General features: G+C 38.9%; 1 protein-coding gene across 1 annotated transcript in view; it reads left to right on the top strand.

Moving 5' to 3' along the window:
- Window positions 1-15,316, top strand: part of LOC108528835 (ubiquitin carboxyl-terminal hydrolase 32-like) — a gene marked incomplete at its 3' end in the record, with an annotated part of 37,847 nt that overhangs the window by 8,752 nt on the left and 13,779 nt on the right. Inside the window, exon 3 of the mRNA XM_017870818.1 lies at window positions 5,482-5,641. Within this exon, the coding sequence (XP_017726307.1) occupies window positions 5,482-5,641 (160 nt within the window). The remainder of the gene's footprint in view (window positions 1-5,481; window positions 5,642-15,316) is intronic.

The following is a 15,316-nucleotide window of genomic DNA, read 5'->3' on the forward strand; positions in this document are numbered from 1 at the left end:
AAAAAAAAAAAAAAGAAGTTCTGATTCTTTCATGCAGCACTGAGTGCTGCCCAGTTTCTTATGGGTGGCTTTTTGACACAATTCCGTTTCACCAGTATGACAGTCCTTCATTGTTCTTTGTTTTATTTGGGGAGTTAGCTCTGCCTTCATGACTGTATAGACATTGATTGTCCATATTTCAGTCATTTGCATGTATCTGGTTCTGATATATATTTGGACTGTCTATCATTAGTTTCTTGCCCCTCTGGTTTTGAATAGCTCCTGTGTTGATATCCCCTGGTGATATCTCTTTCTTGCTTTTGAGCTTAGCGTGCAGTTTTTGGTGGTGGTTGTGTTGTTAACATTTTATCCAGCATTTCCAAGTGTCAGGTGCAAAAGGATGCGCTTCCTGTGTTTTTGGTTCTGACATATTGACTGGAAGTTGCTGTGATAGCAATTTACGACTTCAGGGCAAACTGAGCTATGATTTGTGTTTGTTTCCCCATAATAAAAATTTGCTTGTAAGAAAAAAAGATAATCTAGCAAACCTGACTGATTGGATTTTTGACATAGATGTCCAAAACATTAATACTCTTTTTTCTTTTCAGGAAGTATGATATTTTTTCATTTTAATAAGGTTTATGAAAACATTCTCATTTTTGTAGATGGAAACTAAGTGTGGTTGGCCACCCAGTACTCTAACAATTTAAGCACAATAGCAGGCACATGTATTAGCTGATAATTAGGGCTGTAGGGGAAAATAAAGTAGAATAAAGGAAGAAGGTGGTAATATCGAAAATCTGAATATTGTTATTTTATATAGAATGGTTAGGTCTGTCAGATAAGTAAGATTTGTGTAAAGAATTTGTAGCCAGTGAGAAAGAAAACCATGACGATATCTGGGGGACTTTTCATCAAGAGAATATAGCAAAGACCTTGAGGTGGGGGTATAGTTGTATATCCAAGGAACAATAACAAGGCCAATTTAATTGGAATGGTGTGAACAGGGGAGTGGTAGGAAATGATTATATATTGTCCTACAGAACAGTGTGAGTCCTTTGACTTTTACCCTGAGTGAGATAGAAACCACTGGAAGGTTTTGAGTAGAGGAGTAACAAAATATGAGTTGCTTTTTTTTTTTTTTTTTTAACACGTGATAACTTTGGATCTTATGGGGAGTAGGTTGAACTGAGTCCAGTTGAGGTATCTGAATAATCCAGGCATGAGGATCGTGATTACCAAAGGTCAGTGATTTAATCAATCATTTAGATCATGGTATAGCAGTGAGGTAATGAGAAGTTTTTAGATTCTGCATTTATTTCAAAGGTAGAGTTGGCCTAGAATTTTTTCTTGTATTGATTATGGACTATGTGACAGAATGAGTAGAGGGAAGATGATTAGTATTTAGCCTGAATGGAGTTACCACTACCTGAGATAGCTAAGAGTAATGGAGAAGCAGGTTAAGGGGTTGGATGTCAAGAAAGATGTAATTACACTTGAGAATCCTATTAGGCACTCAAGTGGAGTTGTCAAATGTGATTTTTGATATATAAATTTGTTGTTGAGGAGAAAGGATTTGTTGTTGGCTTACAGGTGAGAATGAGATCATCTAGGAGTAAGTTTAGATAGAAAGCAGGTTGGAAGAGTGAGTCCTGTAATGCAGTGTTTAGAGTTTGAAGAGATGAAGAGGACTCAAAACAGATCAATAAGAAATGGCCTGCAAGAAAAGAGGATTAATAAAAGAGAATAGTGTCCTAGAACCCAACTGAGGCCAATGTTTCCAGAAGGAACGAGAACTCAACTATGTCAAATACCCTGAAAGGTCTAGTGAGTTGACCTTTGATCACTGAGAAGTGATCATTAAATTTGGTGACCTGCAGGTAGGTCATTGGTGTAGGTCCTGTGGAATTAAAAAATTGCTGGTGTCAGTATGCTAGATGGAATGTACTCATAAGAGGAAATTTTGATGGGAAGTTGGAATGCTTCAATTTCAGTAATGGGAAGAGGAAGTAACTATAATAAAGACATCATAGGGCTATGGTAATTAATGCCTAAGTTGGTGGTATTTTTAATAAGATTTTTAGAGAAGAAAAGATCAAAGAAATGTGAAGCTCATGTATATGGCTATTTGAATTGTTAGATACCTCTAGTTGGTATAAAACCAACCTTGTAAATGGGCTATTGGTATTTGATTCAACTATTTGATTTATTTGCCTGCTCTAGTATCTGAGTAGTGTGTCTGATGATTGTATGTAGAACCTTGCTATCCAAGTATTTATATTAGAATAGGTTAGTTCAGACCTTCAGTAACAATGCTTTGTGTTGTTTTTGTGTTTATACACATACACACACAAAGAAAAGCACTTTAGGTAAAATATAAGGACCTAGTGCTTAGATTTAAGTGATATGGGTCTTAGCTTTTTCTGTCTTGTGCTTTGTTATTACCCTTGACAGATGAAGTTATAAAGAAATCCACCTAGGTGTTGTATGAATTTTTCTTTGTCACTGACTTCTTTTAGGTTGTTGACTCTTAAAATGGAAATTTATATTTTATACTTGTCTTCTCTTTTTAGAAGAGATTCATGACTCAAAACAAAAAATCAGATTTGACAGTGTAATTTTTGGTCTACCAGTTATGTGGAATGATTCCCAATTAGCAAGTGAACTTCAGAGATTACTTTGTATTTCACTTAGACAGGCAGTGTGCTCACTTTGGAGCCTGGACTACCTGAGTTCAGTCCTCTTTCTTCCACTGTATAACAGTACGCAAATTCCTTAACCTTTTGCTGTCTTTGTTTTCTTATGGTAAGATGGGGGTAACAATAGTGCCTTCTGTAGGGAGTGTTTTGAAGATTAAATTAGTATTTGAAATATTTACAGCAGTCACTAGGACATTGTAAACATTTGGTATTAGCTGTGTGTGAAGGTGGTAGAAGGGTCTACCTGGAGATAGCATCAGATCCCACAAGTTGAGGGATTAGTTCCACAAAACTGCCCCCTAGACATCTTCACTAGTGATCATGATTGATTAAATCATTGACCATTGGTAATGAGCCCAACTTTCAGCCCTCTCCCCTCCCTCCCTAGAGGTTAATTTTTTTTTTTCCTTTGGCCAGCCCCCATCCTGAGGCTATCTAGCAGCCTCCTACCCAGCCTTGGGTCAATTCATTAGCATGCAGAGTCATTTATCACTTTGGAGACTACAAGAATTTTAGGAGTTGCATGCCAGCAAAAGAGATGAAGACCAAATATGTATTTAACAATATCACAACCACTAATAAATTACAATTAAAAGATGCTATTGATTTTAAGACTTATCCCAATGTCAGAGATGTTAATGTGTGTAAAAATGTGCATCAGCTTGTAGAATTTATACTACTAAGCTTCTTTCTAGACTAAATGTGGGATACAGAAAGAATATGGGGAGGAACTCTCATTTCTAAACATGTTGGCAGTATACTCATATGTCCCTACAACATGTCTGAATGTCATTGTCAATGTCAAAATAAAAATGTATAGAGCATACATGCAGACTGGGTGGTCTTCAGTATGTCCAAATAACAAAGAGAAGGTTGGGAGTTTTCTAAAAAAGGGAGTGTTACATGTGGTCCTGAAAGAAAGTTCATTGGTGTTAGTAAAACTTTAGGGAGCTGGCAAACTCCAGTTGGTGGGCAATGGTGGTGGGCAGAATTAGTTGCAGCAAATCATCTCAGCAGCTGGACTTACAGAGAATTTATTTCAAGAGCAATGTATCCTGAATGCTTCTCCCCTGGGCCTGTTGACTCTGATTTAGTTATGACCCAATTTGTATGATCAACTTTCACACCATATTCTTCCATTCAGAAAAACAAGACTGTCAGTGTCTTGATTGCTTGGATTGCACTCACGTTAAATGTTCTGAAACTACCAGGCTGAGAGTATTGCCTCACTTAATAGGATGCTACTAAACAATGTAGATACGTTTCTACCATATCTCTTTTAGGTAACTAATTATTTGTATTCTTTTTTTTTTTTTTTTTTTTTGAGATGGAGTTTCGCTCTGTCGCCCTGGCTGGAGTGCAGTGGCCGGATCTCGGCTCACTGCAAGCTCCACCTCCCGGGTTCACGCCATTCTCCTGCCTCAGCCTCCTGAGTAGCTGGGACTACAGGCGCCCGCCACCTCGCCCGGCTAGTTTTTTGTATTTTTTAGTAGAGACGGGGTTTCACCGTGTTAGCCAGGATGGTCTCGATCTCCTGACCTCGTGATCCGCCCGTCTCGGCCTCCCAAAGTGCTGGGATTACAGGCTTGAGCCACCGCGCCCAGCTATTTGTATTCTTTAACATGTCTATTAGGATTAGAGCTGCTCTAATCCTGACTGTCATTATTCATTGTATTTCTTTCTTTTTTTTCCTGATCAAATAGTTTAGGTTGTAACTTCATTGTATTTCCTTGTGAATTGCTTCTCCCTTTTTCTGCTTAGAAATACCTGGCTCCCACTAAACCTAGGATCTCTTGTCTTCCAAGCAAAGGGATTGGCTTGAACAACCGTATGATGCTCTTTTTCAGCCTGGATACTTTTCTGCAGAGATTTATCAAGACAAATACCTGGAAAGAAAGCAAAGAAACAGAAATCAACTTGCTTCTTTTTGTTCTCTGTGTGCATACATGTTTTCAGTGATGCCTTCTGGGATCCTGATTGTCTACTCTAGGAGGACACCTGGATAGTTGTTATTAATTCACAAATGAAATTTAAAGAGTATTTTAATTCCATACAGATTTAATTAAAATATAGTAACTCAGGCAGATTAAAGAGTGCTAAAGAAGAGGGATAAGGCAAATGAAAAATTGGGTTTATTAAATGTTTAAAGAAATGCAGATGGCTGGACACGGTGGCTCACGCCTGTAATCCCAGCACTTTGGGAGGCTGAGATGGGCAGATCATGAGATCAGGAGATGAAGACCATCCTGAGCTAACACGGTGAAAGCCCATCTCTACTAAAAAATACAAAAAATTAGCTGGGCATGGTGGCAGGCACCTGTAGTCCCAGCTACTCGGGAGGCTGTGGCAGGGGAGTGGCATGAACCCGGGAGGCAGAGCTTGCAGTGAGCCAAGATCACGCCACTGCACTCAAGCCTGGGTGACAGAGCGAGACTCCGTCTCGAAACAAACAAACGAACAAAAACAACAACAAAAAAATGCAGTTTACTGATTTTGGGATATATTTTAGCAAACAAAATCTGGCTTATTGGCAGTGTGCTGCTTTACTGAACTGATGAAATAATTTGTAATTAACATACAGATTTTATGCAAGTAGAAGTTATGAAGTATAATTATTTTTTGAAACAGTTTGATTTCCATATATATATATATATACACACACACTGCAGTGTTATTAGATAATCCTTCCTTTATAGATAGCAGAAAGGTAAATACCAACTAATTGCCAATTTCAGGTTGTGCAGGTTCCAAGTAAGATACCTTAAAATTTGACTAAACTTATGTTTTCTTGTTTTAATTTTAGGGTGAAAAGGTAAACTATGAAAAGTTTAGAAATTGGCTTTTTCTAAACAAAGATGCTTTTACTTTCTCTCGATGGCTTCTATCTGGAGGTGTGTATGTTACCCTCACTGATGATAGTGATACTCCTACTTTCTACCAAACTCTGGCTGGAGTCACGCATTGTAAGTAATGACATTTCATTGTTTTCTTTTTGCCTTTTTAAAAATATATAATTGACTGGTAATATGAGAATATGCTTATAAAGGAGAAATTTATTTAAATTTTTAAATTTTTTATGTTTTTGAGACAGGGTCTCGCTCTGTCCCAGGCTGGAGTGCAGTGACACCATTGTGGCTTACAGCAGTCTCAACATCCTGGGGTCATCCAATCCTCTCACTTCATCCTTCTGAGCCCCTGGGACTACAGGCATTCACCACCATGCCTGGCTAACTTTTTTTATCTTTTGTAGAGACTGCAGGGGTCTATGTTGCCTATGTTGGTCTTGAACTCTTGGGCTCAAGTAATCCTCCCACCTCAGTTTCCCAAAGTGCTGGGATTACAGTCGTGAGTCACTGCACCCAGCCGAGACTTTTTTTTCTTTTTTTTGAGGTGGAGTCTCTGTCGCCCAGGCTGAAGTGCAGTGGCGTGATCTTGGCTCACTGCAAGCTCCGCCTCCCAGGTTCACGCCATTCTCCTGCCTCAGCCTCCCGAGTAGCTGGGACTACAGGCACCCGCCACCACACCTGGCTAATTTTTTTGTATTTTTAGTAGAGTCATGGTTTCACCATGTTAGCCGGGATGGTCTTGATCTCCTGACCTCGTGATCCACCTGCCTAAGCCTCCCAACGTGCTGGGATTATAGGCGTGAGCCACTACTCCCGGCCTGAGAAACTTTTTTTTGTCAGTATTTTGTTTTTTTTCAAAATGTAATAAAAAGAAATGTTGGGCATGGAAAATATAGCCCTCTGTGAATTGTCCTTAACTAAGCTGTATTAGTTTCCAAGGGTTGCTGTAACAAATTACCACAATTCATAAACTGAAACGAGACATTTAACTCAGTTTTAGCAGCTGAAATCAAGATGTTTTTATGACTGTATTCCCTCTGAAGTCCTGTTATAGAACTGGAGTTGGGTCTGCTTACCTGGCTCAGTAAAATCACATATCTACACCAGAGTTTTTGTAGCAGTAGAAAGGAAGACATTTATAGGGCATTAAGCAAAGAGGACCAGGTACATGCTCAAAGCGTGACCTCCCCAAGGCTCACGGGTAAGGGATTTTAAAGGCAAGGGTAACTTTCAGGAATGTAGAAGCTACAGGCAAAAATCATAAATCAATACATGGAGGATACTCATTGATTTTGGCCTAAAAGGGTAGGATATCTTGAAGGGGGAGCTTACAGGTAGGTAATAGGTAGGTAGACAGATTTAAAGGTTTTCTGATTTGCAATTGGTTAAGGAAGAGAAGCATCTTTTTAAAATTTGAGGTCAGCAGAAAAGAACATTAACTGGCTCATGGGTATGACTCCCTCCAGGCCCTTCAGGAAGAAATTAATTAATTAATTAATTTGAGATGGAGTATTACTCTGTCGCCCAGGCTGGAGTGCAGTGGCACGATCTCTGCTCACTGCAACCTCCACTTCCCAGGTTCAAGTGATTCTTCTGCCTCAGCCTCCTGAGTAGCTGGGATTATAGGTGTCCGCCACTTCGCCCAGCTAAATTTTTTGTATTTTTAGCAGAGAAGGGGTTTCACCATGTTGGCCAGGCTGGTTTCAAACTCCTGACCTCAAGTGATCCACCCGCCTCAGCCTCCCAAAGTGCTAAGATTATAGGAATGAGCCACCACACCCAGCCTGGGAAGAAATTTAGAACAAAGAAGGATGGTAAGCATTAGTCTTTAGTTCCCCTGTGGTCTAAGGTCTGATCAGCTCAGTGTGGGTTCTTGGTAAGGGAGGGGGTCTGTTCTTCTGAATGACAACTCAGGGGCACATATTAAGATGTTATCTTTAGTTGCTATAGGGAAATCAGACATCTTCTTTTAGGCTACTATTACTTTCTGGCTTAACAAGTTACTTATTTCTCAGGGCTGGCTAGATAGATGCCTAGAGTTTCACTTGAAGGAACTCAGGAATATCTTTTATTTCCATGCATGCAGGGACCCCTAGGCCCCTCGGCCTCTCAAAAGGTGCTTCCTGCTCTGCCTCAGTCCCTAGAAAAGAATTATTCCTTGCCTCTTCAATTTTTTGGTGACCCCAAGCATTCCTTGGTTTGTGGCAGCATCTCCCATTCTTTGCCTCTGTCTTCTCATGGCCTTCTCTATGTGTTTCTGTGTCCTTTCCTCTTTGGATTCAGGGTCCAAGATAAATCCAGGATAATTTTTACCTCAAGGTCCTTAATTCATCACATCCGCAAAGACCCTGTTTCCAAATAAGGCTGTATTCTGAGGTTCCGGATAGTCATGAATGTTCGGGAGACAGTATTCAATTCACTACACAGGCCTAAGTGTTAATTTCTACTGTTCTTCTTTCCATTGGATACAGAAAACTGTTAATACACTCTGCTTTTCCGTTTTTTTTTTTTTTTTTTTGACACACAATCTCTCTTTTGCCTGGGCTGGAGTGCAGTGGTGTGATCTCAGTTCACTGCAGCCTCCACCTCCTGGATTCAAGCGATTCTCCTGCCTTGGCCTCCCAGGTAGCTGTGATTACAGGCATGCACTACCATGTCTGGCTAATTTTTGTATTTTTATTAGAGACGGGACTTCACTATGTTGGCCAGGCTGGTCTTGAACTCCTGACCTCAGGTGATCCACCTGCCTCAGCCTCCCAAAGTGCTGGGATTACAGGTGTGAGCCATTGTGCCTGGGCTGCTTTTCCTTATGCTTCTTTCTATCACTAAAATGCCTTCTCTTTTTCTTCTACCTGTTAAATCCTAACAATCATGCATGAAGACTTAAATCACATACCCTCTTTTTTTTCGTGAAACCTTTTCTTGCCTTATCAGAAATTATCTCTCATTTCTCTAATTCTGATAACACTTTACTTGTACCTTTCTTCAATTAATTTATCCCATTCATCTTTGTATTTTGGCTATTTATAGCATTTTGCTTATTTGTACATGTCATGTCTTCTAACTCATAGGATCCTTTCTGGCATAGGGGGTCTGCATTATTATTCTATCTTTCCTCCCTTGGGCCAAGCCTAAATATTTGTTGACTGAATAGAGGAATTTGGGTGTCAAGTGCTGTTTGTATCCATTGCTTTATATGACATATAACTTGACTACTGATTACACATCAACTACTTTCTCCCATTTTCATTCTGTTATTATTAAAAGTTCTGACTGGTAAGTTCTGGCATGAATAGGCAATAAGCTTCATTCTACTACTTTTCAGTGCCCTTGTCTTTAAGTAGGAAAGCCTTTTAAAAAATTATTTTGCTTAAAATATTGAGGGAACCTTTTTATACTCACTTTGTAAACTCTAACTTATCTTAGTTGCCAGTCATATGGATATTCTGTTGAACTTTCACTTTTATTTGTGATTGTATGGTAAATTATTTTTCTGTTAATATTGACAAGAGTGTGACTGCTTTCCTTAAATGCCTTGTTGTGTTAAAGAAAAAATTATTCTGATATTTGTTAAAACAGTAAGGAAGACATTATTCAAGACTATTGCAATTAAGGGTATTGCAGTAGGAGAGAGAGATAAGCTCAACTCTCAATATAACAACAACAAGTGGGGATTTATAGCCAAGAATTGAGGTGAGGTGGTCAGTGGATGGAAAAATTACAAAGACGAGACGTCAAAGGTAGGGGATTCTTGCTAAAATGGCCCCAGTTGAGGGGAATGACTATTGCTGGATTCTTATCTAAAACTGGTCTAGGATAAACCAATGACAGGAAGGGGACCAAGAATGAAACTTAGTAGAAGTGAGCTTAGAGGAACCTAAAAAATTTGGTCAAGGAGCTAGTCTTTGTCAGTTGATTAAAAAATTACTTTGAATGCAGAAGCTGCATATTGTCTGTTTTTGAAAGCACTGTATTAGTAGAGAAAACAAATTTATTTAATCAGTCAAATAATTTTCAATATGTTAAAAATGGCTACATTTTATTTGAAAATAATATTTTCTATTTACCCTTTTATTAATTGGGAAGTTTTTTGGATTTTTAATAGTATCTAAAAGTTAAAAATACTTTTGCCTTGTTAAGAAATCTTGAATTAGGCTGGGCATGGTGGCTCACACCTGTAATCCCAACAGTTTGGGAAACCGAGGTGGGTGGATCACAGGGTCAGGAGTTCGAGACCAGCCTGGCAAATATGGTGAAACCCCATCTCTACTAAAAAAAATATATACAAAAATTAGACTATAGGTGGCAGGTGCCTGTAATCCCAGCTACTCGGGAAGCAGAGGCAGGAGAGTCACTTGAACCTGGGAGGCAGAGGTTGCAGTGAGCCAAGATCATGCCACTGCACTCTAGCCTGGGTGACAGGGCGAGACTCTGTCTCAAGTAAAAAAAAAAAATCTTGAATTATTTGAAACAAGTATTCCTGTACATTCATTGTTTCACCTACAATAATGACCTTCTAATTCCTAATGATTATTTTCTTTTTAGTTTCATGTACCCCCTAACATCTCTGCAGCATTTTAACACTGTTGGCCAATCAGTTTTCTTCAAACTCTCTTCTCCTTTGACTTTTGAAACACTGTAGTTTCCTGATATTCTTATTATTTCTTACGAGTTTTACTGTTCCCCTTTTACCACCTACTTTTAAAATAAAAGTTATTTTGAGCAGATCAGCCCTTCACTCTATTTTGTTCTTGAATGATGTACATGCTTTGCTTCATCACAGCCATTTCCATGCCTCACCTATCCTTCCTATCTTTGCAGGTGATACCTAGATGAACTTTTCTGCTTTTGAGGTATTTCTGAAACTGCAGATTCACTTTAATAAATGCCTCCTGGTTATATTTTCTAGCACCTAAATCTCATATCTAAAGCCAAATTCATCTTCCCCTGCCTCAATCCACCTAAAGGTATTTAAAAAAAAAAAAAAGACAAACATGTTCTTCCTTCTGTGTTTTATATCCTGGTTGATAATATTTTTAATTCCAGTGTCTAACTTGACTCACTTTGACTTTTCCTTGTCAAGCTTCATATTAGATTCTATCCATCTTAACTCAGACATATTTCTTTCATCTTTCTTTCTTGGTGCCATCATTACAAATTTCTTATCTTTCTTGTTTTACTGCCTCTCAATGATATGAAAGTATGAAGGACAATTTTTTTTATGTATTTTTAATTCACATTAAATTGACATTGCATTTCTTTTAATTACTTCACTTCTCTGCTCAGAAACGTTTGTTTAAATTCCTTAACATGGCTTCAGAGTCTCTTAGTTTCCTATCCTTGACTTAATTTCCCATGCTCATTTCTCCTCACGTGTGTTCTCTGCCTCAACTACAGAGCACTGGTCAATATACCGTAACCACACCATGAACTTTATATTATAGCGACCCTATATACATCACTCCTTATCTTCCTTCGTTTAAGAATGTACCTCATCTTTCAACCCTTGACAATTGAGATGGTTCTTTGTCATCAAAGCCCAATTCAGATAGATGCTGCCTGTTCTTTCATGCTTGTCCATTTCTCTTTAATTTGAGTTAATTTATTTTACTATTTGCATTTCTGCAACACTTTATATTTCAATTAAAACAATTAATTTGCTTTTTGCCCTATCTCTAAGTCTGTTGGAAATGGCTTTGTTTACCCCAAGTTGCAAGCCCCTTGAGAATATGACTCAGGTCCTATTCCTCTGAGTTTTTCTTAGTTTAGTGGACTAAATGCATTTTATTGGATTGAACTGGATTGAAAATTTTTCAGCCTCTTGAAATGTACATTCTAAGTCTTGATTTAAACATTTAATTGCCTCCAGAGTGAGCAGAAGGTGTGTGTCCTCTTAGGACTGTAAGGCTAAAGCTGTACCAAGGGGAGAAGGACCAAGATAAATCATCATGTTTAAATAAGGTTTAACAACTTCATAAGCATGGGGATGTTCTCATAAAAGTTGACTATATTTGGCTGGGTGCGGTGGCTCATGCCTGTAATCCCAGCACTTTGGGAGGCCAAGACGGGTGGATCATGAGGTCAAGAGAATGAGACTATCCTGGCCAACATGGAGAAACCCCATCTCTACTAAAAGTACAAAAATTAGCCGGGTGTGATGGCATGTACTTGTAGTCCCAGCTACTCGGAAGGCTGAGGCAGGAGAATAGTTTGAACCCAGGTGGTGGCAGAGGTTGCAGTGAGCTGAGATTGTGCCACTGCACTCCAGGCTGGCAACAGAGCGAGACCCTGTCTCAAAAAAAAAAAAAGGTATACTATGTTTTTAGGGGGAAATGAATTATGATACTTACACATGTAAAGAACTGTCGAAAGTTGCAAAGTTCTAAGGTCTTCCTTCTAAAACTTTTGGTTAGCTAAATGATGGCAGATATGGAACGTTGATTAGCATTCAGTTTAGGCACGTGAAGAGTCAGTTTGCTTTAAATACATGTAGTGATTTTAACTGCTCTTACAATGTGCCCATTGATTTGCGTGGTAGCCATTGAAATAAATCAGTAGCGTATGGTAAAAGCCTGAAGAAATACTCTGTTTTCTCAGTTATTTATAACATTCTTATTTGTTGGCATCTTAGTTGAGTTTTGTCCTATCCTTATTTCTTGCAAGAGAAATACCCCCAAATTAAAAACAAGTCAGCCATAAGTCTACTATGGTATATTGGTAGTTACCAGCTATATTGAACATTGGAATTATTTGGAGAAATTATTAAAAGTGCAGGTTACTGGCTCTGTCAGCAAATATTTTTATTTAGTGGGCCCTAGGACTCTGTACTTTACAAACATCCAGGGTGATTTTGATGTAGATGGACCATGAACTGCATTTTGAGAAACACTGATAAAATATTTAGTAGTTCTTCAACCTCTATGTCACACAGACTACCCCTGCCGCTTACTATTGCTGAGGGAGATAGATTTAACCTCTTCAAACTTCTTTTTTCTCCTTTGTAAAGCAGGACTAATGATAGAATATATCCTATAAGGCTGTTTTAAGGAGTAAATTAGGTAATACCTTTTATTATTATTAATAAAAGGACTCAGCCCTGTGCCTGGTATAGAGCATGTATGTTTTTGGTTTTTTTGTTTTGTTTTGTTTTGTTTTTTTGAGACGGAGTCTTACTCTATTGCCCAGGCTGGAGTGTGGTGGCACGATCTCAGCTCACTGCAACCTCCGCCCTCCCAAGTTCAAGTGATTCTCCTGCCTCAGCCTCCCGAGTAGCTGGGATTACAGGTGCCTGCCACCTTGCCTGGCTAATTTTTTGTGTTTTTAGTAGAGATGGGATTTCACCATCTCCACCAGGCTGGTCTTGAACTCCTGACCTCGTGATCCCCCTGCCTTGGCCTCCCAAAGTGCTGGGATTACAGGCGTGAACCACCGCACCCGGCCAGAGCATGTGTTTTATAATGAATATGCATCCTCTTATATTTGTGAACACTTGACTTTGTGAATATCAGTGGTCCTTACCCCTCTGTCTTCAGAGAATAATTGTTTTGGGATCAAGCAAATTTTCAAACAGAGGGCTGTAGATCAGTATAAAAATTAACTTGCCCAGATTTGTGGAAAGAAAGTGTTTCTTACCAGTTCGTTTACTTTTATTTTATAATTTATAAAAACAAAGAACCAACAATGAATTTGTTCAACAGACAACTGAATTGCTGCTGGCTTCTGGCAAGTGGCTACTCTCTTAGTGGGTCTTACCATGAAAAGCATTATCGCAAAGTCAGAATTACTGCTAAATTTCTTAGAGAAATTCTGACATGGTCAGGTTTACAATGTGATGACTATGATTTATATTACCTATAAATTCTCACTCTGATTCTGGCTAAACAATTCACTATGGATGCTTTGCAGGCTCTTCTACTCAAATAATATTTGGTACATTGAACTGTTCTAATAATGTGTTAGGAATGTGGAAACTTGTGATAAAAATAGGGAATATTATTAACTGATTTATAAGTAGACGTTTATTTTAAAGCATCAGCGACTCCATTTAAATTTTGTGTAATGAGCCAAGGTATCTAGGAAACAAAAGGAATGATAATTTTAACTTCTGAATAACATGTTGGCATGCAGATGCCTTTAATTACTTTTTCATACACAATTCCAAAGTAAAATTTGAAGTCACAGTAAGTTGAACACACTGCCATGTTTAATCATATTTTGTTCTCTTTGATGTGAATCAGAAAGGAAACTGTGGAGCTATTTGTATTCAATATAGACTTAGAATAATTAACTTATTGGATTTGGCCAGGCACAGTGCCCCACGCCAGTAATCCCACCACTTTGGGAGGCTGAGGTGGGTGGATCACCTGAGGTCAGGAGTTCAAGACCAGCCTGGGCATCATGGTTAAACCCCGTCTCTACTAAAAATACAAAAGTTAGCTGGGTGTGGTGGCAGACACCTGTAATCCCAGCTACTTGGGAGGCTGAGACAGGAGAATTGCTTGAACCCAGGAGGCGGAGGCTGCAGTGAGCCGAGACCGTGCCATTGCACTCCAGCCTGGGTGACAAGAGTGAAACTCTGTCTCAAAAAATAATAATAATAATAATAATAACTTACTCAGTTTACCCAAGATTTTAGATTTTGTCGTGGCAATTACATTTTTCTGAAGTGTAAATTTCAAACTATTGTTACCTTATCTATTATTTAAATTAAGAAGTGGAATCAGAACTTTAGCCCAAAGTTCAAGTGTTTATGGTTTAGTACATCTTAACTAATTTTTAAATCAAGACCATTGTATCTTTGTGCCGTAATTTGCAGTTTAAATACTTTATTATTATTATTATTATTATTATTATTATTATTATTATTATTTGAGACAAGTTCTGACTCTGTCGCCCAGGCCGGAGTGCAGTGGCCATATCTAGGCTCATTGCAACCTCCGCCTCCCAGGCGTAAGCGATCCCCCAACCTCAGCCTCCCAACTTGCTGGGACTGCAGGCGCATGCCACCAGGCCTGGCTAAGTTTTGTATTTTTTGTAGAGAAGGGGTTTTACCATGTTGCCCAGGCTGGCCTCAAACTCCTGGGCTCAAGTGATCTACCTGCCTCAGCCTCCCAAAGTGCTAGGATTACAGGTGTGAGCCAGCATGCCTGGCTATTTAAATACTTTAGATTTTATTTGTAAAATTACTTGTGAAATATAGATAAGTTTTTTTATTTTTTTTGAGACAGAGTCTTACTCCGCAGGCAGGAGTTCATTGGCACAGCTATGGCTCAGTGCAGCCTCGACCTCGCAGGCTCAAGGGATCCTCCTGCCTCAGCTTCCTGAGTAGCTGGGGCCACAGGTGCATTCACTGCACTCGGCTAATTTCTAAAAATTCTTTGTAGAGATCGGATCTTAACATGTTACCCAGGCTGGTCTCAATTCTCCCCTGCCACAGACTCCCAAAGTGCTGGGATTACAGGTGTGGGCCACTGTGTCCAGTCAACAAGATTAATGACAAGTTAATCTTTAAAGCCATTTGTACTGAAGGTACAGGAGGACAGATACGATGTTTGTGATGATGCTGAACATCTCGACGATGATGATGTTGAGTCAGAAAGCCTGTATAGTGAGCATAAACATTCTATGTAATTAAAAGTTTGAAATAAGTTAGTATAGTTCTTCCCTCTGCTCCCCTGATTCTACTTTGAATGATCAAACCCTAGTCATTTTTGTTTTTTCTTGTAATACCCTTTCCTTTTCCATTTTGTCCATAGTTGTTTAATACAGTGTTGGAGTTTGGAGAGACAGACT

The sequence above is a fragment of the Rhinopithecus bieti genome, unplaced genomic scaffold (genome assembly GCF_001698545.2).
Source record: "Rhinopithecus bieti isolate Rb0 unplaced genomic scaffold, ASM169854v2 scaffold_5497, whole genome shotgun sequence".
NCBI lineage: Eukaryota > Metazoa > Chordata > Mammalia > Primates > Cercopithecidae > Rhinopithecus > Rhinopithecus bieti.